General features: G+C 45.6%; 1 protein-coding gene across 1 annotated transcript; it reads left to right on the plus strand.

The window, feature by feature from the left end:
* Window positions 1-22,782: 22,782 nt before the first annotated feature.
* Window positions 22,783-24,726, plus strand: LOC132900279 (E3 SUMO-protein ligase KIAA1586-like). The gene has a single exon (XM_060942282.1). It carries the CDS (start codon window positions 22,783-22,785, stop codon window positions 24,724-24,726), a length of 1,944 nt encoding a protein of 647 aa, XP_060798265.1.
* The last annotated feature ends 331 nt before the right edge of the window (window positions 24,727-25,057 follow it).

A 25,057-nucleotide genomic window follows, 5' to 3' on the forward strand; every position in this document is an offset into this window, starting at 1 on the left:
GGGCCCAGTGTCACCGCCCGGTGTCACTCCAGTGAGCCATCAAGTTGGCGGAGGACCATCTGGCAGTGGTTCCGATGACAGGCAGATGAGGCGAAGGCGCCTCTCCTCGTTTCTCTTCTCTCCCCCCCTTTCTCTCTCCCTCTCGCCCCATTCCCACACCGTGGAGGCGGGGGCCGACTCCCCCAAGCCAGCCTATCGCACCTGTGGTGTCCTCCTGTCTCCCTCTTCTGTGTCTGTGTCTTTCCCCCCTCAGGTGAGTGACGCCCTTAACACCGGTGCAAAGGGAAAGCCTGGGCCGATATGCTGGAACGGCGGGGAGTCAGGGCATCTCCAGAATCAGGGCTTCACAAGGGAGGTGGAAGCCGTGATACGGATCCCCGACGCATCAGAGATCGCCCCCGCTCGGGCCGGAACGTATCGCATACCGGTAAGTATTCAAGGGGATACATATCACGCTTTGGTGGATTCCGGTTGTAATCAGATCTCAATTCACCAATACCTGGTGCAAGTTGAGACATTGGGGAGAGCACAAGCAGTGAAGGTGTTATGTGTGCACAGGGATATTCACAATTATCCCTTAGTGTCTGTCTGTATTCTATTCCGGGGTCAAATGCATAGAGAAAAGGCGGCGGTGAGTCCTCGTCTCACCCACTCATTGATTTTGGGTACTGATTGGCCAGGGTTTAAAAAGCTGATGGAACATTTAACACATAGTGGGTCCTGCACTAGTAGGTCACAGGAAGATCCTGGTGTGGCATTGGCTGGAGAAGCTGTCACAGAGCCGTCTATGTCAGCACCGTGTCAGAGTGAGGAGCAGCCCGCTCCTCCTCCCTCTCTCCCTTGGGGATTTTCCGTTAGACCAGTCGAGAGACGAGACTCTGCAGCATGCGTTTGACCAAGTGAAAGTAATCGATGGTCAAAGTCTTCAGCCAAGCACGGCACCAACCTTCCCTTATTTTGCTATTATTAAAGATAGATTGTACTGAGTGACGCAGGACACTCAAACTAGTGAACGAATAACCCAATTGTTAATCCTAAAGAGCCATACGGAACTTGTATTCCATGCGGCTCACTTTCATCCAATGGCTGGACACTTAGGGCAAGATAAAACACTAGCCCGAATAATGGCCCAGTTCTATTGGCCAGGGATTCGCAGGGATGTCCGTCGGTGGTGTGCGGCATGCCGTGAATGCCAATTAGTAAATCCCACAGCCACTCCAAAAGCGCCTTTGCATCCTCTCCCTCAAATCGAGACCCAGTTTGAGCGAATTGGGATGGATCTTGTTGGGCCATTAGCTCGGTTGGCATGAGGGTATCGCTTTATTTTAGTTCTGGTGGACTATGCAACGCGATATCTGGAAGCAGTGCCTCTCCACAATATCTCAGCACGCAGTATTACGGAAGCGCTCTTCTGCTTTATCTCCCGGGTCGGGATTCCGAAAGAAATCCTGACAGACCAAGGCACTTCGTTTATGTCACGCACACTGCGCGAGCTGTATGGGTTATTGGGGATTAAGTCTATCCGCACAAGTGTCTATCACCCACAAACAGATGGCTTAGTGGAGCGATTTAACCAAACACTCAAGAACATAATCTGGAAATTTATAAGTGAAGATGCACATAATTGGGATAAGTGGCTCGAGCCCCTGTTATTCACAGTACGAGAGGTCCCGCAAGCCTCCACGGGGTTTTCTCCATTTGAATTATTATATGGGTGTAAGCCGTGTGACATTCTGGACATGTTACGCGAAAATTGGGAGGAGGGACCTTCGCCTAGCAAAAACAAAATCCAGTACATTCTTGACCTGCGTGCAAAACTCCGCAACCCTCATGCACCTAACCCAAGAGAATTTGCAGCAGGCACAAGAACGTCAAATCCGGCTGTATGACGGGGCACGCGCCTTAGAGAGTTCACGCCGGGAGACAAAGTGCTCGTATTATTGCCCACGTCGAGCTCCAAATTAGTCACCAAGTGGCAAGGGCCCTTCAAGGTCACACGGCGAGTCAGGGACGTCAACTATGAGGTGAGGCGAATGGATGGGGCGGGGCATTGCAAATCTACCACCTCAACCTTTTAAAACACTGGAATGAGGGGGTCCTTGTGGCATTGGCGTCGGTAATCCCAGAGAAGGCAGAGCTGGGGCCGGAGGTGAAAAAGATAACATCTTGAACCACTCTGGTCCCTTGTGGAGACCACCTCTCACCGGCCCAACTCACGGAGGTGGCCAAGTTGCAAAAGGAATTTTCCGATGTGATCTCACCCCTTCCTGGTCGTACCCACATCATAGAACACCACATTGAAATGCCCCCGGGGTGGTAGTGTGTAGCCGCCCTTACCGCTTTCCCGAACACAAGAAAAAGGTGGTTCGGGACAAACTCAAAGCCATGCTCAAAATGGGCATAATCGAGGAGTCCCACAGTGACTGGAGCAGCCCAGTGGTCCTGGTTCCCAAGACCGACGGGTCGGCCCAGTTCTGTGTGGACTATAAAAAGGTCAACACGGTGTCTAAATTTGAAGCATACCCAATGCCTCGCATTAATGAGTTGCTTGATCGGTTAGGCGCGGCTCGCTTTTATTCGACACTGGATCTAACAAAAGGATATTGGCAGATCACCTTGACTCCTCTATCCAGAGAGAAAATGGCCTTTTCCACACCATTTGGATTACACTAATTTGTCACGCTCCCTTTTGGGTTATTTGGGGCGTCCGCTATGTTTCAGCTGCTTATGGACAGGGTCCTCCATCCTCACGCTGCCTACGCAGCCACATATCTAGATGATATAATAATCTACAGTCATGATTAGCCATGGCACTTGGAACACCTAAGGGCCTTTCTAAAGTCACTGAGGCGAGCGGGCCTCACAGCTAACCCAAAAAAGTGTGCAATTGGGAGGGTGGAAGTATGGTATCTGGGGTTCCACTTGGGTCATGGGCAGGTGTGTCCCCAAATTAACAAGACTGCAGTGATTGCGGCCTGCCCGAGGCCCAAGACCAAAAAGGAGGTGAGACGGTTCCTGGGGCTGGCTGGCTATTATTGTAGGTTTATACCTAATTATTTGGACGTCACCAGTCCGCTAACCAATCTCACTAAAAAGGGGGCTCCAGATCCGGTCCAGTGGACGGAGCAGTGCCAACAGGCCTTCTCTGAGGTAAAAGCTGCACTGTGTGGGGGGCCACTGTGGCAGCGGGGGCGTGGTCAAGCGCCGGTCTGTGACAGGAGGGCGGAGTCAGGGAAGGTAAGTGGCAGAATCACTACACCTGAGAGCAATTAACCTGTGTTTGTGTGTCTTCTCAGTGACCGCGCCCTATATCAGGAGGGAGAGCGAGAGAGGAAGGGGCTCAGCCCTGAACAAGACACCAGTTGTGTGTGTGTGTCTCTTTGAGTGAGTGAAGTATTGTTAAACTGAAAAGTCTAGCAATAAACGCTATTTTGAACCTGATCTCTGTCCTGCCGTCCTCTGTGCTCCACCCACCAATACTGAACCGCTACAGTGGTGCCGGAACCCGGGAGAGTGGAGCACCAACCCAGCAGCCCCATGGAATCCTCCCCGTTCGCCGACCTGGTCCACGCCCTCACCACGGCTCAGCAAAGCCAGCACCAGGCGCTCGTCACACTCCGAAAGGAACAAGAGCGGCGCTTCGAAGCCCTGGTGCTGGCCCAGCAGGAAGATCGCGAGGCGTTCTGGCATCTCCTCACGTCGGCGGGGTCCACCAGCGCTCCGGCCGCGGGCCCGTCTCCCCTCACTGTCATCAAGATGGGCCCGCAGGACGACCCTGAGGCGTTCCTCACGTTGTTTGAACAGGTCACCGAAGCCTCGGGGTGGCTGATGGAGTAGCGCGCGGCGCGCCTCCTCCCCCTGCTAACGGGAGAGGCACAGCTGGCCGCGCTACAGCTCCCTGCCGACCGCCGGCTGGCCTATGCGGACCTCCGCCGGGCCGTCCTCCAGCGCGTGGGGCGCACACCGGAACAGCGCCAGCGCTTCTGCGTGCTGCGATTGGAGGAAGTCGGCCGGCCGTTCGCGTTCGGCCAGCAGCTCCAGGACGCCTGCTGGCAGTGGTTGAGGGCCAACGATCGCGACGCCGAGGGAATCGTCGACCAGGTGGTACTGGAACAGTTCATCGCCCGCTTACCAGCAGGAACCGCGGAGTGGGTCCAGTGCCACCGCCCGGCATCGCTGGATCAGGCAGTCGAGCTGGCGGAGGATCATCTGGCGGCTGTCCCGGCGGCAGGACAGCAGATGGCGTCTTCTCTTCTCTCCTCTTCTCTCTCTCTCTCTCCCCCTCCTCCTATGTCCCGTCCTCGCCCCATTCCCCCACCGCGGAGGCGGGGGACGGCACCACCCCAGCCGGCCCGCCGCACCCGCGGTGCCCTCCCGTTTCTCCCTTCTGTGTCTGTCTCTCCCCCACCTCAGGTGAGTGAGCCCCAGATCACCGGTGCAGAGGGAAAGCCCGGGCCGGTTTGCTGGCGCTGTGGGGAGCCGGGCCACCTTCAACAGCAGTGCTGACTCACTAAAACGGGGGCACCAGATCCGGTCCAGTGGACGGAACAGTGCCAGCGGGCTTTCTAAGAGGTAAAGGCTGCACTGTGTGGGGGGGCCACTTCTACACTCCCCTGACTTTTCTCTCCCCTTTATGTTGCAGACCAATGCGTCGGACAGAGGGCTGGAGGCGGTTTTGTCCCAGGAGGTGGAGGGGGAGGACCGCCCTGTCCTGTATATCAGCAGGAAGCTGTCGGTGCGTGAGGGGCGCTACAGCACCATAGAGAAAGAGTGTTTGGCCATCAAGTGGGAGGTTCTCGCCCTCCGGTACTACCTGCTGGGGCACCCTTTCACCCTCTGTTCGGACCACGCGCCCCTCCAGTGGCTCCACCGCATGAAAGATGCCAACACGCGGATCACCCGTTGGTATCTGGTGCTCCAACCCTTTAATTTCAAGGTGGTCCACAGGCCGGGGGCGCAGATGGTCGTGGCGGACTTCCTCTCCCGTCAGGGGGGGGGGGGGGGGGGGGGAGTCGGCTGCAGGCCGGACGGCCGCCCAGCCTGAGTCAGGCGGTGGGGGTATGTCGCAGCGTGGGCGTGGTCAAGCGCCGGTCTGTGACAGGAGGGCGGAGTCAGGGAAGGTAAGTGGCAGAATCACTACACCTGAGAGCAATTAACCTGTGTTTGTGTGTCTTCCCAGTGACCGCGCCCTATATCAGGAGGGAGAGCGAGAGAGGAAGGGGCTCAGCCCTGAACAAGACGCCAGTTGTGTGTGTCTGTTTGAGTGAGTGAAGTATTGTTAAACTGAAAAGTCTAGCAATAAACGCTATTTTGAACCTGATCTCTGTCCTGCCGTCCTCTGTGCTCCACTCACCAATACTGAACCACTACAGCCACTTTTACAATCCCCTGACTTCTCTCTCCCCTTTATTTTGCAGGCTGATGCATCAGCCTGAGGGCTGGGGGCCATTTTGTCACAGAAGGTGGAGGGTGAGGAATGCCCCATGCTGTACATCAGCCAGAAACTCTCGATGTGTGAAAGCAAGTACAGCACCATCGAAAAACAGTGTCTTGCCATCAAGTCGGCGGTCCTTGCCCTCTGATTCTACCTGCTGGGGCACCCTTTCACTCTCTGTTCGGACCACACACCCCTCCAGTGGCTCCACCGCATGAAGGATGCCAATGCGTGGATCACCCGTTGGTATCTCGCCCTCCAGTCATTTAAGTTCGAGGTGATCCACAGGCCGGGGGCACAGATGGTGGTGGCGGACTTCCTGTCCTGTCGGGGGGGAGTCAGCTTCAGGCCGGATGGCTCCCCGGCCTGATTCGGGCAGTGGGGGTATGTGGCAGTTGGGGCATGGCCAAGCAGCAGTTTGTGAATGGAGGGCGGGGTCAGGGAAGGTAAGTGGCCAAGTCATTCCACCTGCTGTCAATGTGTGCGTGTGTTTGTTACAGGGACGGAGCATACAAAGAGGGAGAGAGCAGAGAAAAGGGATGCTCCCGACCAGAATGCATGTGTGTGCACGTGTGTGGGAGTGAATCAGCTGAAAAGCTCGACCTACATGCCAAAAATAAAAGTTTGTAAGAACTTCAGTTCCCGCCTGCCATGCTTCTGTACTCCACCCACATCAGGGATTTGCTACAGGGTGTGATAATCAGGTGTTCATATACATTTGCCAGATAGTGTATGGACTTGACAAGTAAGTATGGGGGATTTGGACCAGAAACTATGGGCTAAACAACTAAGTCCAGGAACTTGAGAACAGGAACTTTGGCCTATCCACTTAAGCCTAGGAAGTTCAGCCTAGACACGTACATCCAGGAAATTTAGTCCAGGGACTTTAGACAAGGAACTTTATATCAGGAACTCTGGCTTAGACATTTTAGCTCAGAAACCTTACACCAGGAACTCTTAAGCCTTGGAACTTTGGCCAAGACACTTAAATCCTGGAACTGTAGCCCAGGAATTTTATGCCAGGAACTTCTGACCAGGAAGATTTGTCTTGACACTTAAACCAAGTAACATTCCTCCAGCAAATTTGGTCAAGACAATTCATTATAGGAACTTCAGACCATGAGGTTTAGATTTGGAACTTTGGCCTACCCTTAAGTCCAGGAACTTTGGCATAGACAATTAAGCTTAGGAATTTTATGCAAGGAATTTTGGAGATGAACTTTGGCACAGAAATGTAAGCTTGTAACTTTAGCCCACCACATTCAGCTTAAGAACTTGAGCTCCACTGTGCATACTTAAGTTTGAAGATCATGTTGTTTTTAGCAAAATGATCTGATGTTTTTGTCTAAAATGATCTGATGTTCATTGTATTTTCCTTTTTTTAACAAAAAAGGTACAGTTATCACTTAATAATCTGTGTCTAGATTTATTCTGAGGTGCTAGTCATTGTAGTTTTAGTCATGATTTCAGTCATATGAGGTACATGATTTGAGGAGTCATCAAGAAAGGTTCTCAGATTGCATAAAGGAATGAAGTCACAGTGTTCCTTAACCATTACTCAACACACCACACAACTTAAAATAGACACACAATCAATATCTTTCTGCTTGAGCAGGTGCAGAAGAAGCTAATGTGTACTGAGGTCAGTGTTACAGTAATATGGAGGTTACTGAGCACTTTTAATCTGATTGAAGATGGGGGGAGAGAAAGCGAGAGAGACTGTGCTGCTGTGCTGTCAGTTATTACTCTTTCACTATGTACTGCCATTTACAATCCATCAGAAAACATATTTTCCCTCTTGTACTACATGAATGTTTTCTCCATTCATTTTCAATGGAAGGACAAAGATACATACTAGCTCCTCACACTGGCTCACATGAACCCATCCTGAGTAAAACCATATACTTTAGTTCCAATCCTATTTGGTTACTCACCCTCATTAGCTGACTTTCCACTCAACTTTAGCTCAGGAACTCAAACCCTGGGAACTCAAACCTAGCAAATCAAAATCAGGCAATCAAAATGAGGATCTCAAACAAGCCACTCAAAGCCAGACTCCTGCCCTCAGGAAATCAAACCTGGGACTAAATCCTAGGTACTCAAATCTAGGAACTTTAATCCATGAACTCAAATCCAGGCACATAAACAACACACAGTCCAAGAACTCAAACCTAGGACCTCGATCCAAGGCACAGAAACTCAGACACTCAAACTTTAAAAGTTGAAACAGGAACTCTAATCCAGGGACTCAAATCCAGGAATTCAATCCCAGGTACACAAACCTAGACACACAAAGCCAGGAACTCAAACCCACAAACAAACAATGGGACTCAAATCCAGGAAGTCAAACCCAGGAACTCAAGCCCACACGCTCAAACCCAGGAAATCAAACATAGGTATTCAATCCTAGGTACTCAAGCCAAGGGACATGAGTCCAAGAACTCAAACTCAAACTAAAAGTGAGGATCTCAAACCAGGAAATTAAACTTAGGCACACAAACTCCAACTCAAGGACTTAAACCTACACTGCAAAAAATGGCCTTTCAAAAATAAGAAATAAAAGATTAAAACATAGCATATTTGCTTGAATCAGGTGAAAAAAAAATCTGCCAATGAAACTAGTCAAATTTGACTTGGTAAGATTTCTTAAAGTAAGATGAAAAATCTAACCTGTTTTTAGATGAAATAATTCCAAAATAAGATTGGGGAACTTCTTATGCGAGATCTGATTAACTCTAAATAATCAAAATAGTTCTTATAACAAGATCGTACTTCTTACAGTACATTTAGCCATTCAAGTCATTTTCATTTATTTCATTCATTTTAAGGGTATTTCACTTAAATTCATGACAAAGTCTTAGCAGTAAAAACTGAATTTAAGATAAATATACTAATATTAGGATTGTTAAATTCTACAACTAAGCATTGCTAGCTTTTTTTGGGGGGGTTCACCTTTATTGGATAGGACAGTGTAGAGACAAGAAATGAGCTGGAGAGAGAGACAGGGAGGGATTGGGAAATTACCTCAGGTCGGAATCGAACCCAGATCCCCAGATTTATGGTATGGCGCTTTAGTTGACTGAGCCACAGCACCCCAAGCATTGCTAGCTTAAAAGATTCTCCTTTTGTGACCTGTAATTAGTAAAATACTCTAGATATGAGACCAGAGACTATCTTCAATCAAGTTGACGACACATGTAGCATTGCAACAAGTTAATTTTTTTTCCCCATTTCAACATTCAAACATTAAAACATCTCTTAAGATTCCACTTCCCCAGGACCTCAGGCACCAAAAAAAAAAATAATAATAATAAAAAAAAAAGTCTACGCATTTTGACTTACAGTGCTTACACAACGCCAAAGCAACAGTGCATTTTGGGGGCACTGACTATTCATGTGTATGAGGGGTTTACAAGATCAGGCACACAAAAAAAACAAACAAAAAAAAAAACCACTGAACTTAACTCACAGCATTCCAACTAGACCTCACTAAAACGCCCTCCACTCACTCATAGCCTTTTTGAAGGCACTTGTCTGGTCTAGAGTATGTACAGCATCAAGAAGGACCTCACTCTGAATGACTGAGAAAACAGTCGCAGTAAACTTAGGATATGTAAGGTGGAGTTGAATTGTAATGAAAGATTCAAAGATTTCAGTAAAGTTCATTTATTCCCAAAACAAGCATACTTTGTTTTTTTTTTCTTGAAACAAGATGAACCGCATTTGACAAATGTCCAAAATGTACTTACTTGTTTTAAAAAAAAAAACAAAACCTGTTTTATTTTCAAAGGTGCTCCAAATAAGACTTTTTCAAGACATTTTGTCTATACAAGATTTTCAAGATGGACTGTCTAAAAACTAGCCTTTCTAGCTAAATGAGGTTTTGCTTGTTGGGCAATTATGTCTTATAATAAGGGTGGCTAGATGTTTTGACTTGAAAATAGACAAATAAACTTCCTAAGATTTTTATTTTTTGCAGTGTAGGAACTCAAATCCAGGGACTTGTACTAAAGGATTATGCTTTGCACTACAGTTCTTGGTGTGTTTCCACTGTACAGCCTCAGCTGCTGACATCACACTTGCAAGATTTTAAAATTAAATAAATAAATAAATAAAAGGATCAAGAATTTAAGTCCAATAAGTTTAGACCTGGAACTTTACACCAGGCATTTCAGACAGGGAAATTGAGACCAAGATCATTCACCTTAAGATTTTATCCAAAGAATTTTAGGCCAGAGACTTCAATCTTGACACTTAATCCCAGGAACTATACCTCAGGAACTTTAGGCCCACTTTACATGGGGACGGTCTGAAACAAAAACGCAAAAGTCCGTTTTCGTTCTCACTTTTTTCCACGTCTACATGACCGTTTTCAAGGAGGAAATCTGCGTCTATACGGTGACGCATAAATGTGTGGAATTCAATTGGATGTGCATGCCAGGCGGCTAGGTGGTGCTGTGAAAGACCTCCGCTATGTCTGCACGCATGCGCAACGTCTTCCGTCTTGTCTGATCTGCACATCTGCGCCGTGAAAACTTTGACTACTCTGGCTATGGTAAGTAAGAAAGTAAGTAAAAAAGTAAGAGCATACTATACCCGCTTCTGTTCATTAACGGTATATGTGCAGATTCGGTATAGATGTTCGAAGGACTCCTGGACGTTTATTAAAGCTGTCAGAGCAGCTTGAAGGTCCGTTGGATCAATGTAATCAGACATGCTCTTACTTTTTTACTTACTTTCTTACTTCCCGGGCTGGCACGTACAGTATATGACATATGTATGACGTAAACGCGTACCCGACGTGAGCAGATCCGAGCAGTTTCGCGTATTGGGTAGTTTAGACGGATATGCAACGGGGGTTGTTTTTAACTTATCCACTCTGGAAGGCGTTTTCAATTTTTTCTGTTTTTCAGCCTCGGAAACGCCGTCCCCGTGTAGACGAAAGGCACTTCCGATAAAATATTTATTCGTTTTTACCCGACAGCGTCCTCGTGTAAACGGGCCCTTAGACCAATAACTTCAGCCTTGGCATGTAAGCCCAGAAACTGTAGCTCAGGAACTTTACACCTAGAACTTTGGCCTTGTCATTTAAGCCCAGGAGCCTTAGATTGCTAACTTTAGGACTGCAGTTGTCATGAACAATTTTGCACTCAAGTTTCCATCAATGAACAGTTTATAACTTCAACAAAACATAATTCATGTTAAAACTATAATGATTTTCCTGGTTACACAGTTATACTTTGTGACTATATAGGACACAGTTATGGAAACAAGTTATTTATAATCATGATATTTGTTATCAACCAAATGAGGATGGGTTCCTTTTTGAGTCTGGTTCCTCTCAAGGTTTCTTCCTTATGTCATTTGAGGGAGTTTTTCCTTGTTGCCATCACCACAGGCTTGCTCATCGGGGGTAAATTACAGATAAAATTAGCTCATGTTTAAAGCCTTTAATTTTCTGTAAAGCTGCTTTGCGACAAGTCTACTGTTAAAAGAACTATACAAATAAACTTGACTCGACTTGACCTTAGGACAAGAAGTCCAGCCTGGGCATGTAAACCAAAGAACATTAGCCCAGGAATGTTTAGCCCTTAAATTTCAGCCCTAACCTGTAAGCCAAGGAACATTAGATCATGGACCTTAGACCAGGAACTCCAGCCTTGACATTTAAGCCCAGGAACTTCACCCATAAACTTTTAGACCACAAACTTGAGACAAGAATTCTCAGTCCAGGCACTTAAACTCCTGACCCAAGGCACTGAAACCCAAGAACTTGAGCCCAGGAACTTCAACATAGACATTTAAGGTGAGGAATATTAGCCTTAGAACCAGAAATTTGAGACCATTATTTTCAGTCTCTATACCTGAGCCCCTGATCCTAATCCCAGGATCATTAGACCATGATGGTCCATAGAGGTCTGATGATGGTGTATATATGGCCTACATAGTGAATATGATGCGTGGATTGGGACATGTCCACACTGACATATGTAATGAGTAGGCTGAACACTAACCCCACCCTTTAACCATTAATAATTCCACACAGGAGCAGGCAGCAGCTGCATTTCTGTAATGTGTTCTCAATACATTTGATTTCTTTGGGCATGGAAATCGTCTGTGCTTATAAAATATTCCACTCATTTTCCCCTGCTCTCTCTCTCTCTCTCTCTCCATCTCCAAAACATTGATCGCTATTCTGATGAAATTCCTCTCCCTCAGCACAATGTGATGTGCGTCTCAGCACAAAATTAGATTTATTGAGAATTTGTCTCATGTCACACCCTGCTGGAGCTGTACCACACACACACACACACACACACACAAAAGCTCCATCATTGATAAGGCATGCAGGTGAGGCTCAACATGTGATATAGCAAGCTGCTCTGTGGAATCGTCTCATCAGCTAAACTCATTTTCATTTTGGGGGTTTATGAAGGCAACTGATGTTAAAGTGAGAGCACATGCACATAAAACTCGATTGTTCCTTTAGCCTGACAATTTAAGTTCAAAATTTAACTCTGTCTTAAACGTCCACTCCATGGTTTTATTAGACTAGCCTTTCAAAATAAGAAATTGAACACTTCTTTTAAACTTTATATATATATATATATATATATATATATATATATGAGAGAGAGAGAGAGAGAGAGAGAGAACAAAAGTATGCTTCCAGGTTGTGGTTATGACAAACTAGTTCCAGAATTCTTTCTAACATGACCCTGTTTCTTTCTGGATTGGTGGTTAAAACACTCACACACATTTTCAGACTGACAATTAACAAACAAACAAACAAACAAACAAACATTTTGCTCAAAAACAAGAGAATTTATGTTGTCGAATTTATATTTGACAGAACTGTATTCCTGTCTTTGTTTTCCTTTCTTTCTTTACATTATTCATATAAATATTCAGCATTTACATTATTAAGATAAATATTCAGCTGCTTTTATAAATATAATATAAATATAAAAGGCTTCCTTATATTTCCTATCTTTGGTGGGAAAGAGAAATATGTGACCCCTCACTGAATCCAGGGACACGTCGGCCGAAACAAATCCGAGATAATCGCAAAAGAAGCATTTTTTTTCGAAATTTGTGATTTTTGTTTTTTTCCATCATGTGCAAGTTGAGATCTTGAAGAATGCAATCAGCATTTCAGATAATAGACTGTTTTGTTGGAAAAGCATACATTTTTTGTTGCAAATTGTCTCGTTTTTGTCAGGACTGTAGCCTGCTGGGGGGTGTGGGTAAATTACCATATGGGCCATTCACATGATGATTTAAGTCTTTTGTTTTTTTTTCCGCAAATCAGCTGTATGATCCGAACTGAGTGCATGGCTACTTAACTGCATACAGGTGTGTGATTTCACTATGGAATGAGTTACTAAACAGAGCGCAGAGGAGGTGACATACCGCGAAGCAAACAGACACACGGTATTTACATCGGAGATAACCATTTCTAGCAAAAAAAAACGCAACCTCGTTTTCCAGATTGAATGGAATACTTGAATGATCGGATGATACACGGACCGTTCTAGGATTACATTCCATCGGAGGCATTGGTGTGTGCAAGGCGACGTTTCTCTTTCTGATGGGGTAAGTTTATTAATCTAAGGCTGTGTGGTTATTTTTGCATGTAACGGAGAGTGTTGTGGTTTGGTTAAGCCTAGGTCACAACCGGACGTACGATTTTTTGGCCATGTGATTTTTGGCGTTTCCCAAATCGCTGCGGTTTTTTTTTTGTTCACGGAGAAAGACGAGTGTTGGCCGTAAGTTTGTCTTGCAACCTGAAAAAAACGTAAGCGCCCATAGAGTTTGTTTGACATGACAAAGAACCTCTGCGGCCGATCTGCGGCTAGAAAATCAGCACATCACACGCGCGCTCTCATGCTTTTCACACGCGCACTCTCGTGCATTTCACGCGCGCTCTCCGTGTGTTTCTTGCGTTTTTTGCATGTAGACCAGCCGTAGGAGCACATACGGCCGGTTGTGACCGAGGCTTTACATGAAACTAGTGTTGTGTTAGTTGTGTTATTATCGTGCTATCTTTCTTTCTTACGGTGTGAGTAATTTTTCAACCAAAAAACGTTAAAGTATACTTTAGGACTTATTTTTGTACTTCATAATTGTGTGGGGCATACTTTGCATGGAAGGAAAATTGACGTGGTGATCTTTGTTTACATGAAAGTAGTATCGTGCTAGCTCATAGGGGGTAGGGCTTTCCTTAATGTCATGCAAATGAGCACCATTATGTGCCCACCCTGCACCCAGAGTAGCTGAGATGGAAAACTTTGAGGGCGATTTTCTCCCTTTTCTGTTTTAAGAAGTATACACTTTCAAAAGGCCACACATTCTTCAAATATTGTCAGATCTCCACATGGAAGGCATCATTGGAAAGCTTAGAAAGCGTACTTTCTGAATCTGTTAATAATTCAAAATGGCCCCGGGCAGACATGTGTCCCTGGATTCTGTGATCTGCCACATATATGTATGCATGTATATGTGTATACATTTAATATATATCAGTGTTAGAGTTGAGTCACTAAACCTCGAATCCAAGTTCAATCTCGAGTCCCCACTGTTCAAGTCTGAGTCAAGTCCAAGTCATTAAAGAAAATTTTGAGTCGAGTCTGAGTCAAGTCCACTACTGATCCGAGTCAAGTCCAAGAACAAGACTCCAACCACACCATTTGACAGTGGCTGTTGCTGTCTTTATGTGAAAATGTCTCTGCTACTGTGTTGGACTAACGTTACTGCTCAACTGCCCCATTTTAGTTAATAGACTACAGATAAAAAGCTTGTTCATCACTCAGCAAGCCCAGCCCACTATCAACAGGGCAAATAACATGAGAGAGGGTTAACACTAGCTAGTTCATTGCTCAGCAAGCCCCACTATCAACAGAGCAAATAACATGAGAGAAGGTTAACACTAGCTAGTTCATCACTCAGCAAGCCCCACTATCAACAGAGCAATGAACATAGTGTGTCACTTACTTCTCTGGATGTAGTCTTGCCAAATTATGATTGAAGTTCAAGGTTGTCCCTGTCGTCTCCTCGATAATTCTTCTACATATGGAACACACAGCAGTGCATTTTTTCCCCACTGCATGAGAAGTCTGTATAGAGGATGTCCAGTCACGTGACCTGCACGTGTGTACTCCGCCATATTGGACGGCTTCAGGATTGTTTACCTTGCACGAGCGTAATGGATCCAGGGAGTAATCCCCAAGAAAATTCGGAAAATACCCCATCTACATCGCGCGATAACTTGTCTAAGTTTGTTCAGCATCTTGAAGGTGACGTGAGGCAGCGTTACGTGGAAAAGTGTTCCAGGTTGGGGATTGCAGATCCGTACAACTTGCCACAATCTTTGTTCAGGGAAATTCAGAGCTGCGGTGCCGGCGATTTGCCCGATCTGGCCTACCACGACATTTACAATTTTCTGTTAATCGTGTTACACTGGCAAAGCCCTCAAAGCTTACAAGAGCCTGGAAGCTTATAAATATTTTGTTGCGGGATGGGTATCCCAACTATACCTCTGGAAGGTTCCGAAGAAGAATGTCTACTTGATAACCTCATGGGTAAGTGGCATTAAGACATTTATCATAAAGAGACTATATGCAGGACGTTTTATCGTAGGAATGTTCGAAATCTAAACTCAGTCCATGAAACATAGGAAGTACGAGAAGAAAACAGTAAATCAGAAAGCTGCGCACATTTGCGCAGCTTCCGCGAAAACGTGCGCAGCTTTCTGATTTACTGTTTTCTTCTCATACTTCCTATGTTTCATGGACTGTGGCATTTGCTTATTTAGTAATTTTAATACAGAATTTACTCTGATGAAATTATTCAGACACTCCAACGCCCCCCCTAAAAAAAAAAATCGGATCTGCACGATTCAGCCGTGAAAAAGGCGGCATCCGCCGTTTGCATCCCTGTTTAAACTCATAGGTTAACCGACTTTAACCAGCTAATGAGGCTCGGTGGTCAGTCAAGATTTTTTTTAGTTTTCGCCATCCCTACTATGGATTGGCCTTTCAAAGGCATATATGAGCCAAAAAGATAAAACATTGTCATAGACTAGGCCAGGGTAGTAGGGCTAGGCATAGCCATTTTAAACGTTAGAGATCAAGCGGACTGACGGCCACAAACACTGTACTGTCTAGTTTCTAAGTATGCAGTTATCATTCAATCCGAAAATCAACTTAACAGATGTACTAGGAGTATTGAATTAGAAGATTACACCTACCTGATATGAAGTGTTCACTACAAATTCAGCTGGTAGAACTGGGGTTCCAGTTTTCTCTTCGCACAGCGGACACCCATTTTGTGCGTCTCTCCTCGTCTGCAGGGAATCTATAAAATGACAGGCCCTCCTTTTGGCCCTGTCTATTGGTACAACCAAATGCTGAACAAGATATAACCATTCTCGAAAGATCTACTCCCACACACTTGATAATTAGAACGGGTTTGTCTAAGTTCTATGTGTGGCCATGCCGTCCAAGATGGCAGATAAACAAATATCACGTGACCTCGTGACATCACGTGCACGCTCTCTATAGGCAAAGCGGACAATCCTAGGGACGTTCTCTCCAGGCATTTTAGTGTCATAAACATTAGTTTGTTCCTGAACATGACGTATGAACAGGTGAATTGCATGAAATTAGTATAAAAATGTACAATGAATGGCGGCACGGTGGTGTAGTGGTTAGCACTGTTGCCTCACAGCAAGAAGGTCCTGGGTTCAAGCCCAGTGGCTGATGAGGGCCTTTCTGTATGGAGTTTACATGCTCTCTGCGTGGGTTTCCTTCGGGTGCTCCGGTTTCCCCCAAAGGCATGCAGGTTAGGCTAATTGGTGGCTCTAAATTGACTGTAGGTGTGAATGGTTATGTATTAGCCCTGTGATGACCTGGCGACTTGTCCACGGTGTACCCTGCCTCTTGCCCATAGTCAGCTGGGATAGGCTCCAGCTTGCCTGTGACCCTGTAGGACAGGATAAGCAACTATAGATGATGAATGTGGATATAAATTAGTGCTGTCAAGTGATTAAAATATTTAATCGCGATTAATGTCGCGACAGTCATAGTTAACTCGCGATTAATCGCACATTTTTGTCACATAAAAAACTATTGTAATTCTCTTATCAGCATAAAAAAGTGAATGGGCTTGCTTTGTACCAGTTTTTTTTTTATTATTGCAAAGCATAACACGTCTTAACACAGCCACTGCAAAGTGAAACCTAACCCGAACACCGGAGCGGGGCTAGCAAGAGAACCATGAGTGAAATGATCTACTGTTTGAGTTAGTCTCTAATCAGAGAGATAGGTTACACAGTGACGGTAGGCTTGACATGCTTGATTATAATATAAAGTACATTATTATATTAAGTTTAAGTTGTCCGTTGATAAATATTGCATTGAATCTGATCTTTACTGTTTCAGCTCACTTAACACATTTTGTACTTTTACACTTTCTGCCTGTTGATGCGTCGCGCTGTCCAATCAGAGGCGGCCAAATTTGCATATTACAGGAAGGATTTCTGGGATAGCATTGAGTTTACAGTTCAGAGAGATCTGGCTTCTTTAGACGCTGTCTTCTTAAAACTGAATGAATATTTAAAAAGAGCCAAATGAGCCAGTCTTTTGAACGGCTCTTTTCAAAGAACGGATCACAAAGATGCGGATCCCATCAAAGAGCCATAAATCCCATCTCTACTAGCGCGCCCTGCCCGCGCTGGTTCTTTGGGGGGAGGGCAGAGGACTCTGGCTGTGCGGGGCGTGGCATTACAGTCTAGCTGCTATCGGTTTTTTTGCAAAGTCTTTGTTCCAAGTTCCTGGCAGTTTCAAAAGCTTATGAAAAACCTACATCATGTCACAGAGCGTTAATCTCGCGATAAAAAAATTATCGCCGTTAAAATTGAGTCAAGTTAACGCGTTAATAACGCGACATTTTTGACAGCACTAATATAAATATCTTATGCCAAATTATTATGGCATGTTGCGAAAAATAACGAAAAAATCTGAGTCCTTGTCTCCAATTTATGAGTTTGAATGCAGTTAATGCACGAGTCTGAGTCATCAGTGCTCAAGTCCAAGTCAAGTCACAAGTCCTTAAAATTAGGGCACTAGTCGGACTCGAGTCCAAGTTCTGGGCTCTAGTACTACAAGCCTGATATATATAATGTTTCAGGTGGCCAGAAAAACAATTCTTGTAACCTTTACTGATGCAGTGAGTAGCTGCTCATTTCTGAAACAGCCATGTCGGAAGTCATATCTCATGGTTGTGGAAAAGATGTTACTGTTTCAGAAGGTCTAATTGTTGGTTTGCATCAAGCAAAGAAAACAACTAAGGAGATTGCTGAAATGACTGGAATTGGGTTAAGAACTGTCCAACGCATTCTTAAACCCTGGAAGAACAGTGATGAACTATTAACTTTGTGGATGAAAAGTGGCCGGAAAAAATATTTCGTCGGAGATCACTTAAAAGCTTGGTGAAGTCAAATTATAAGAAATCAACAGTTGAACTCACAGCTATGTTTAACAGTGAAAGTTAGAGTATTTCCACATGGACAGCGCAATGAGAACTTAGAGGATTGGGACGAAACAGCTGTGTGGCCATAAGAAAACCATGTGTTCATGAGGCTAATCCATAGCAAAGGCTTCAATTAGCGAAATTGGACTATGGAGCAAAAAAGGTCACGTAGTCTGATGAGTCCAGATTTACCCTGTTCCAGAGTGATGGGCAGCCATGCCTTTGTAATGTGTGCAGAATGTGGTTTTGCATTGTCTTGTTGAAATTTCCCTGGAAAAGATGTTGTCTTGAAGGCTGCATATGTTCCTCCAAAGTTTCAGTGTACTTTTCTGCATTAATGTTGCCATCATAGAACTGTAAGTTGCCTTTGCTAAGGGCACTGACACAACCCCATACCATGACACACCCTGGCTTTTGTACTTGTTCCTGGTAACAGTCTGGATGGTCATTTTCATCTACACAGTCCACACAATGTCCATTTCTTCCAAAAAAGATTGGGAATACTGATTTGTCTGACCATAATACACATTTCCACTGTGTGATGGTCTGTCCCAGATGCCTCTGAGCCCAGAGAAGTTGACGGCGTTTCAGGATACAGGAAACCAAAGACTTCCTTTTTGTACAGTAAAGATTTAACTGGCATTTGTGGTTGTAACTCTGTCTTATAGTGCATGATAAAGGTTTGCCAAAGTAATCCCAAGCCCATGGGGTTCTATCAGCTATAGATGAATGATGGTTCTCGATGCAGTGCTGTCTGAGGTATCAGAGATCATGGATGTTGAGATTAGGCTTGCGTCTTGCCCTTTATGCACCAAAATTCCTCCAGATTCCTTGAATCATTTTGTGATATTATGCAGTGCAGAGGGTGAAATAGCCAAATTCCCTCGTATATTTCTTTGAAGAACATTGTTGTTAACCTTTTCAATAATTTTCTCACGCAATTGTTGACAAATTGGAGATTCTTGGCCCATTTTTGCCCCTCAAAGACCAGGCCTTTCCTGGATACTGATTTTGTCCCACATCATGATTACAATCACCTGTTATTCCAAGATGGCGGCGCTCTGTTTGGCTGAGGCTGCATGGGCTCGCAACAGTTATGATCTTCCAATTATAATATGCTGCCTAGGATGTCAGTAATAGTCAACACTCTCAGTAAGTTAGTATACAGTCGCCAGCACTTGCTGGAATTACGATCATCCAGTGGCTTCGGCTTTGTAGACATGACTACTCGGGAGTGTTTGCGTAGCCTCAGAGTGATAAGCCAGCAAGACCCAGGGGCCTATGGTACAGCGGACTCCCCTAGCAGCATAAGCCAATGGAGGAGCAAGCAGAGGCGGTGTGACCGAAGGCGGAAGCAAGGTTGTCGGGGGGGGGGCTAACCTCTATAAAACGCCACTTCAATCCATCTTTCTCACTGATGTTTGCTCCCTGGAGAACAAAATAGATCATCTGCAGCTGGAATTAACAACAAAACGAGAGATAAAGAACTACTGAGCAATAATTCTGACAGAGACATGGCTTAACTCATCAATCCCAGACAATGTTGTTAGCATTGAGGGGCTAGTGACGTTTCATGCCGACAGTAGCTGCACACTAAGTGGTAAATCCCAAGGGGGTGGTTTGTGTATTTATATAAATAACAATTGGTGTAAAAATGCTGTTTGTCTCAAGCCATTGCTCACCGGACATTGAGCTTTTGACTATAAACTATAGACCATTCTATCTGCCCAGGGAGTTTACTTTAGTTTCCATCACTACTGTGTACATGCTAACACAGTGCTAACACAAAGGAGGCTATGAGTGTTCTCTCCCGGACTATCAGGGAGTTGCAATCTGCTCACACTGAGGGCTTTTTCATTGTGGCTGGAGATTTTAACCAGGCCAACATGAAGACAGTTCTCCCTCATTTTCACCAGCATGTGGATTGTGCAACCAGGGGAGCAAACACATGAGACATGGCCTACACCAACATAAAGGATGCATTCAGAGCAGCCCCCCACCCCACCTTGGCCCTTCTGACCATTTATCCATTATGCTGATCCCTGCATACAAGCCCCTGCTGATCAGAGGAAAACCTAAAGTGAGGCGGGTAAGGGTGTGGTCTGAGGGGGCTATGGAGGCACTATAGGACGGTTTTGAGTCCACTGACTGGGACATGTTCAAGGCAGCTGTCACTTATAATGATCATACCAACATAGATGAGTATACCATGTCTGTGTCAGCTTACATCAATAATTATATCAATAATTACATCAATTACATGGATGATGTCACCACCCAGGCCAACCAAAAACCCTGGATGACTTATGAAGTACATAAAATGCTAATGGCATAGAACTCAGCCTTCAAATCTGGTGATGAGAAGGCACTGAGAACAGCGAGAGACAACTTGAACTGTACCATCAGATTTGTAAAGTGTGCTCACAGTCAAAAAATCCAGGACTTTTTCCATGATGCCACCAACACCAGGGATATGTGGCAAGGCATACAGGCCATCACAAACTACAGGATAGCCCCTCCTGAATGTCATGACACAGACTTCTTCAATTAACTCAATAACTTCTTTGGGAGGTTTGAGGCACTAAATAGCACTCCTGCAGTGAAAGCTGTTCCCCATCAGAATGAAAAGGCACTCTGTCTTGATACAGCTGAGGTGCGGAGGACTCTGAGGAGAGTCAACACACAGAAGGCCCTGGGCCCCAATAATATTCCTGGTCGGGTGCCCAGGGAATGTGTAGACCAGCTGGCTCATGTTCTAACAGACATTTTCAACACCTCACTGGATCAAGCCAAAGTCCCATCATATTTCAAGACTGCCACCATCATCCCAGTGCCAAAAAACCCCTCAAATCACATCACTCAATGACTACCGGCCCGTCGCACTCACTCCCATTATGAAGAAGTGCTTTGAGAGGCTGGTAAAGGAGTACATCACCTCTAGGCTCCCTCCCACGTTCAACCCCTTCCAATTTGCCTACCAGCCAAACCACTCCACTGAGGACACCATCTCTTCTACTCTTCACCTGAGCCTTGCACACCTGGAGGAGAACACCACTTGTGTGGATGCTGTTTAATACCATCATTCCACATCATCTGGTGAACAAACTGGACCCCTGTGCAACTGGCTGCTAGACTTCCTCACTGAAAGACTATAGTCAGTGCGGGTCAGACAGAACACCTGCAGTGTCATCACCCTCAGCACAGGCTCCCCTGTCCTGATGCCCTCTGTTATTCACTCTGATGGCACACAACTGCGTCCCCAGGGCTGCCAGCAACCACATTGTGAAGTTTGTGGATGACACAACAGTGGTGGGCCTCATCAGGGATGACAACGACCTGGCCTACAGAGAGGAGGTGGAGCAGCTGGTGGGCTGGTGCAGAGAAAACAACCTGATCCTGAACGTGGACAAAACCAAAGAGATCATTGTTGACTTTAGGAAGAACCAGCCCAGCCATGTTCCACATCTCATCAACAACAACGGCTGTGGAGGTGGTCAAGAGCATTAAGTTCCTGGGGGTGCACATCACAGACAACTTCATCTGGTCTGTGAACACCACGTCACTGGTCAAGAAGGCACAGCAGCGTCTGCACTTCCTGCATAGGATGAGGAGAGCCCGCCTGCCCCCGCCCATCCTCACTACATTCTACAGAAGCACCATAGAGAGCATTTTGACCAGCTGCATCTCTGTATGATATGGAGGCTGCAGTGCCTCTGACTGGAAGAATGTGAGGAGAGTGGTGAGGACAACGGAGAAAGTCATTGGGACTTCTCTTCCCTCCATTCAGGACATTGCGCCTAAGCACTGCATGTCCTGAGCCAGAAACATCATTAGTGACCCCTCACACCCTCGCTATGGACTGTTCTCCCTCCTGGCCTCTGGAAAAAGGTTCTGCAGCATTCAGTGCAGGACCACGAGGTTCTGTAACAGCTTTTTCCCCAAAATCACCAGACTCCTGAACTCCAAATCCAAACTCTAAACTTTTATTTATACTTGAACAATTCCTAATTCCACAGGTCACTTTATACTATTGCACTTTATAATATTTTTGCTGCTGCATAATTTAAAACACTTTCATATTTAATTCTGTGCTGAGCCAAATTGCAATGAAATTTTGTTCTGTGTACACAGAACGACTTGGCAAAATCAATCACATCCCATCACCCAGCACTCCAACATCAAAATCAGAAATCACATGTTACACACACACAGAAACGATGGGTTCTCTGTGCAGCTGTTCAGCCATGAGCCTTTACCTTTACTCTTCTGAACATGAGGGCAAATGGGTTATAACAAACTAAAAATTATGATGCAGTAATCACTATTCATCAGTTACTGCATGTTTATTTTACTTGAGAATATCCCATGTGTACTTTTATCTGGCACTTTTGATAGATAGATAGATAGATAGATAGATAGATAGATAGATAGATAGATAGATAGATAGATAGATAGATAGATCCAGAACAATTGGCACTCTTCGATAGATAGATAGATAGATAGATAGATAGATAGATACTGGGTGTGATTTGCTGGGGGGGATGGTGGGGATCATCCCCCCCCTCTGGTTTTTATCTCTGCTGAAAAATAATCCTCGGGGACAACCCCGTCAATAAAACAAACAAACCAAAAAAAAAGTTGACATGACAGGCATGTTGTGACACAGTTTATGGTCTACATTGCACTCACTTTCAAAATGACCTGAAGTGGCAGCTTTGATGTTCACAAACGTCCCCAGCAAATAGATACATTGTAGATAATAACAATATCTTTGCATTCTATACGGAAATTAGCATTGATAATGAAAACGTGCGAAAATGAAACACGTCCAGAGCAGTATTTCATCGTTCTTTGTTGGGCCAGCAAATAAAAAACAAATCAAACCCAACATCCACACTTACCTGCAGCACACAAAGGATGAACAGGAGGAGGATGCCCAGGATAAGTCCCGTAGAGATGATGACGTTGTTCACGAGTCTGGGAACATCTCGCAGCATGCGGTTGGTGGCTGTCTAGAGCCGGCACGATTTGCTAAATGGCAAGAGGGTCGAGAGTGGCTAACAGTGTCAACTGATGGGTCAGTGAAATGTGCAGCTTGCTCTGAAGTAAAAACTTTAGGCCCCAACACAGACGAGCACCTTCACATTGATCTGGCATTTGTGAACAGTGTTAAAACCAGCTCAGCTAAAAAGCTGAATGATAAAATTAACAAGCATGGCAAATGCCAGTCCCACGTGAAATGTCTTGAAATTCTCCAAAAGAGACGTGATGCAGCATTTGAAACTGCCAATAATGTAAGCGCAAGTCTGTGGAGGAAGAAGAATGAGGAGAGGGTACGGGCCACAGCGTACTGTATGCGCACTGCGTACATGATCTGCCAGAACGACCTGTCATTCAAAATGATGCCACAGGTGATCGAACTGCAAGAACTGAATGGGGTTGATGTAGGGTCAATGCTGCACTCCAACAAAGCCTGTCAGAGTATGCTGATGTTCATCACCCAAAAAATGGCAAGCCAATTAGTAGGGTTCATAACAAAATCACCTGCCAAATTCAGCATCCTCATCGACGAGAGCACGACCGTCTCAAATAAAACATGTCTCATAGTTTACATTCGCATTCCCTTTGATGGAGAGGTTTGCAACTTCTTCTATCAATTAATCGAATTGGAATTATGCACAGGTTCTGCCATACGAGACACGTTGCTGGACACCCTGGAGAGAGATGGCATCACCAAGGAAATGCTGCGCTCCCGGTTGATTGGTTTCGCAACTGACGGGGCCGCCGCTATGCTGGGGCGATACATGGGAGCTGCCACTCTCCTGCGTGATGAGATTAACCCTGACCTTACTGTAATTCACTGCATGAATCACAAATTGGAACTTGCAGTCCATGATGTGGTGAAGCACACAACAGACACAAGTCATTTTCAGATGTTTACAGATTGCCTGTATGCATTTTTCTCCCAGAGCCCCAAGCACACCCGCGAGCTTGAAATCGCCACCTCCAATTTGGGCATGCATGCTCGCAGAATAGGCAGGGTGTTTGATGTGCGCTGGCTGTCTTCATCATGCACGTCAGTGACAGCTCTCTGGGAGAGTTATCCAGCTTTGGTGCGTCTCTTTTCTGCGCTGGCTGTGGACACCTCAAGATCCACCACAGAAAGGGCGAAGTGTCAGGGAATTCATTCCCAGATGACTCAGTGGATCTTTCTGATGGAACTAGCGCTGGTGAAAGATGCCCTGGAAACTCTGAAAGCCCTGTCTCTGTTCCTGCAGAGGAGAGATGCCACTGCCATCCAGGCCAATGCAGAGGTGGACATCGCAGTGAGGGCCCTGCGCTCCATGAAACTCGCTGACGGCGCCAACACCAAAAGCCTGAGACAGGAACTCGACACGCACTCATTCAAGGGGGTGAATATCTGCCAGCCGAGCGACCGAGAGCAGCAGAGGGCAAGTGCGTTCCGTGACCACTTCTTCACCTCGCTGGCAGATAACGTGGAGTGCAGGCTGGACGACAACGGTGTGCTTGCTGCGTGTGCTGCGCTGTGCCCCTTAAGCTGGCTGAAGGATGAAGGCAAGCGCATTCTGTTTGGGGAAGACAAACTTGTCAGAATTCAAAAAACCCTGGCAGCTGAGGTCTCAGACACCGCTCTGCTGCTGAAAGAATTGACAGTACAAGTTCAATGGAGTCCAAGGAGAAAATCTCCTCAACTTGCTTTCTGTCGTCTCCACGCTTCCCGTGTCAACAGCAGAGTGTGAACGTGGATTTAGCGCAATGAATCACATCCTTACTGATGAGCGCAACAGAATGAATGTATCCACACTGAACAGCCTTCTTTTCCTCGCTGTCAATGGGCCAGACGTGCGTTCCTTCCCTGCTGAGAAATTCGCAGAAATGTGGATGAAAGAAGGGCGAAACGCGGCAGATAGCGCACCGACGGGAAAGCAGAAAAGGCCACATAAACTACGCCATCAGAGCAAACTGTTCATTTAGTATTCATGTATTTTAGTGATTTTTGAGTCACTGTCCATTTAATCCGGAGGGAGAGAAACATCACAGCAACGTGACAAGCAATGCGAACTTTGTTGT

This window comes from Neoarius graeffei, chromosome 16 (genome assembly GCF_027579695.1).
Source record: "Neoarius graeffei isolate fNeoGra1 chromosome 16, fNeoGra1.pri, whole genome shotgun sequence".
NCBI lineage: Eukaryota > Metazoa > Chordata > Actinopteri > Siluriformes > Ariidae > Neoarius > Neoarius graeffei.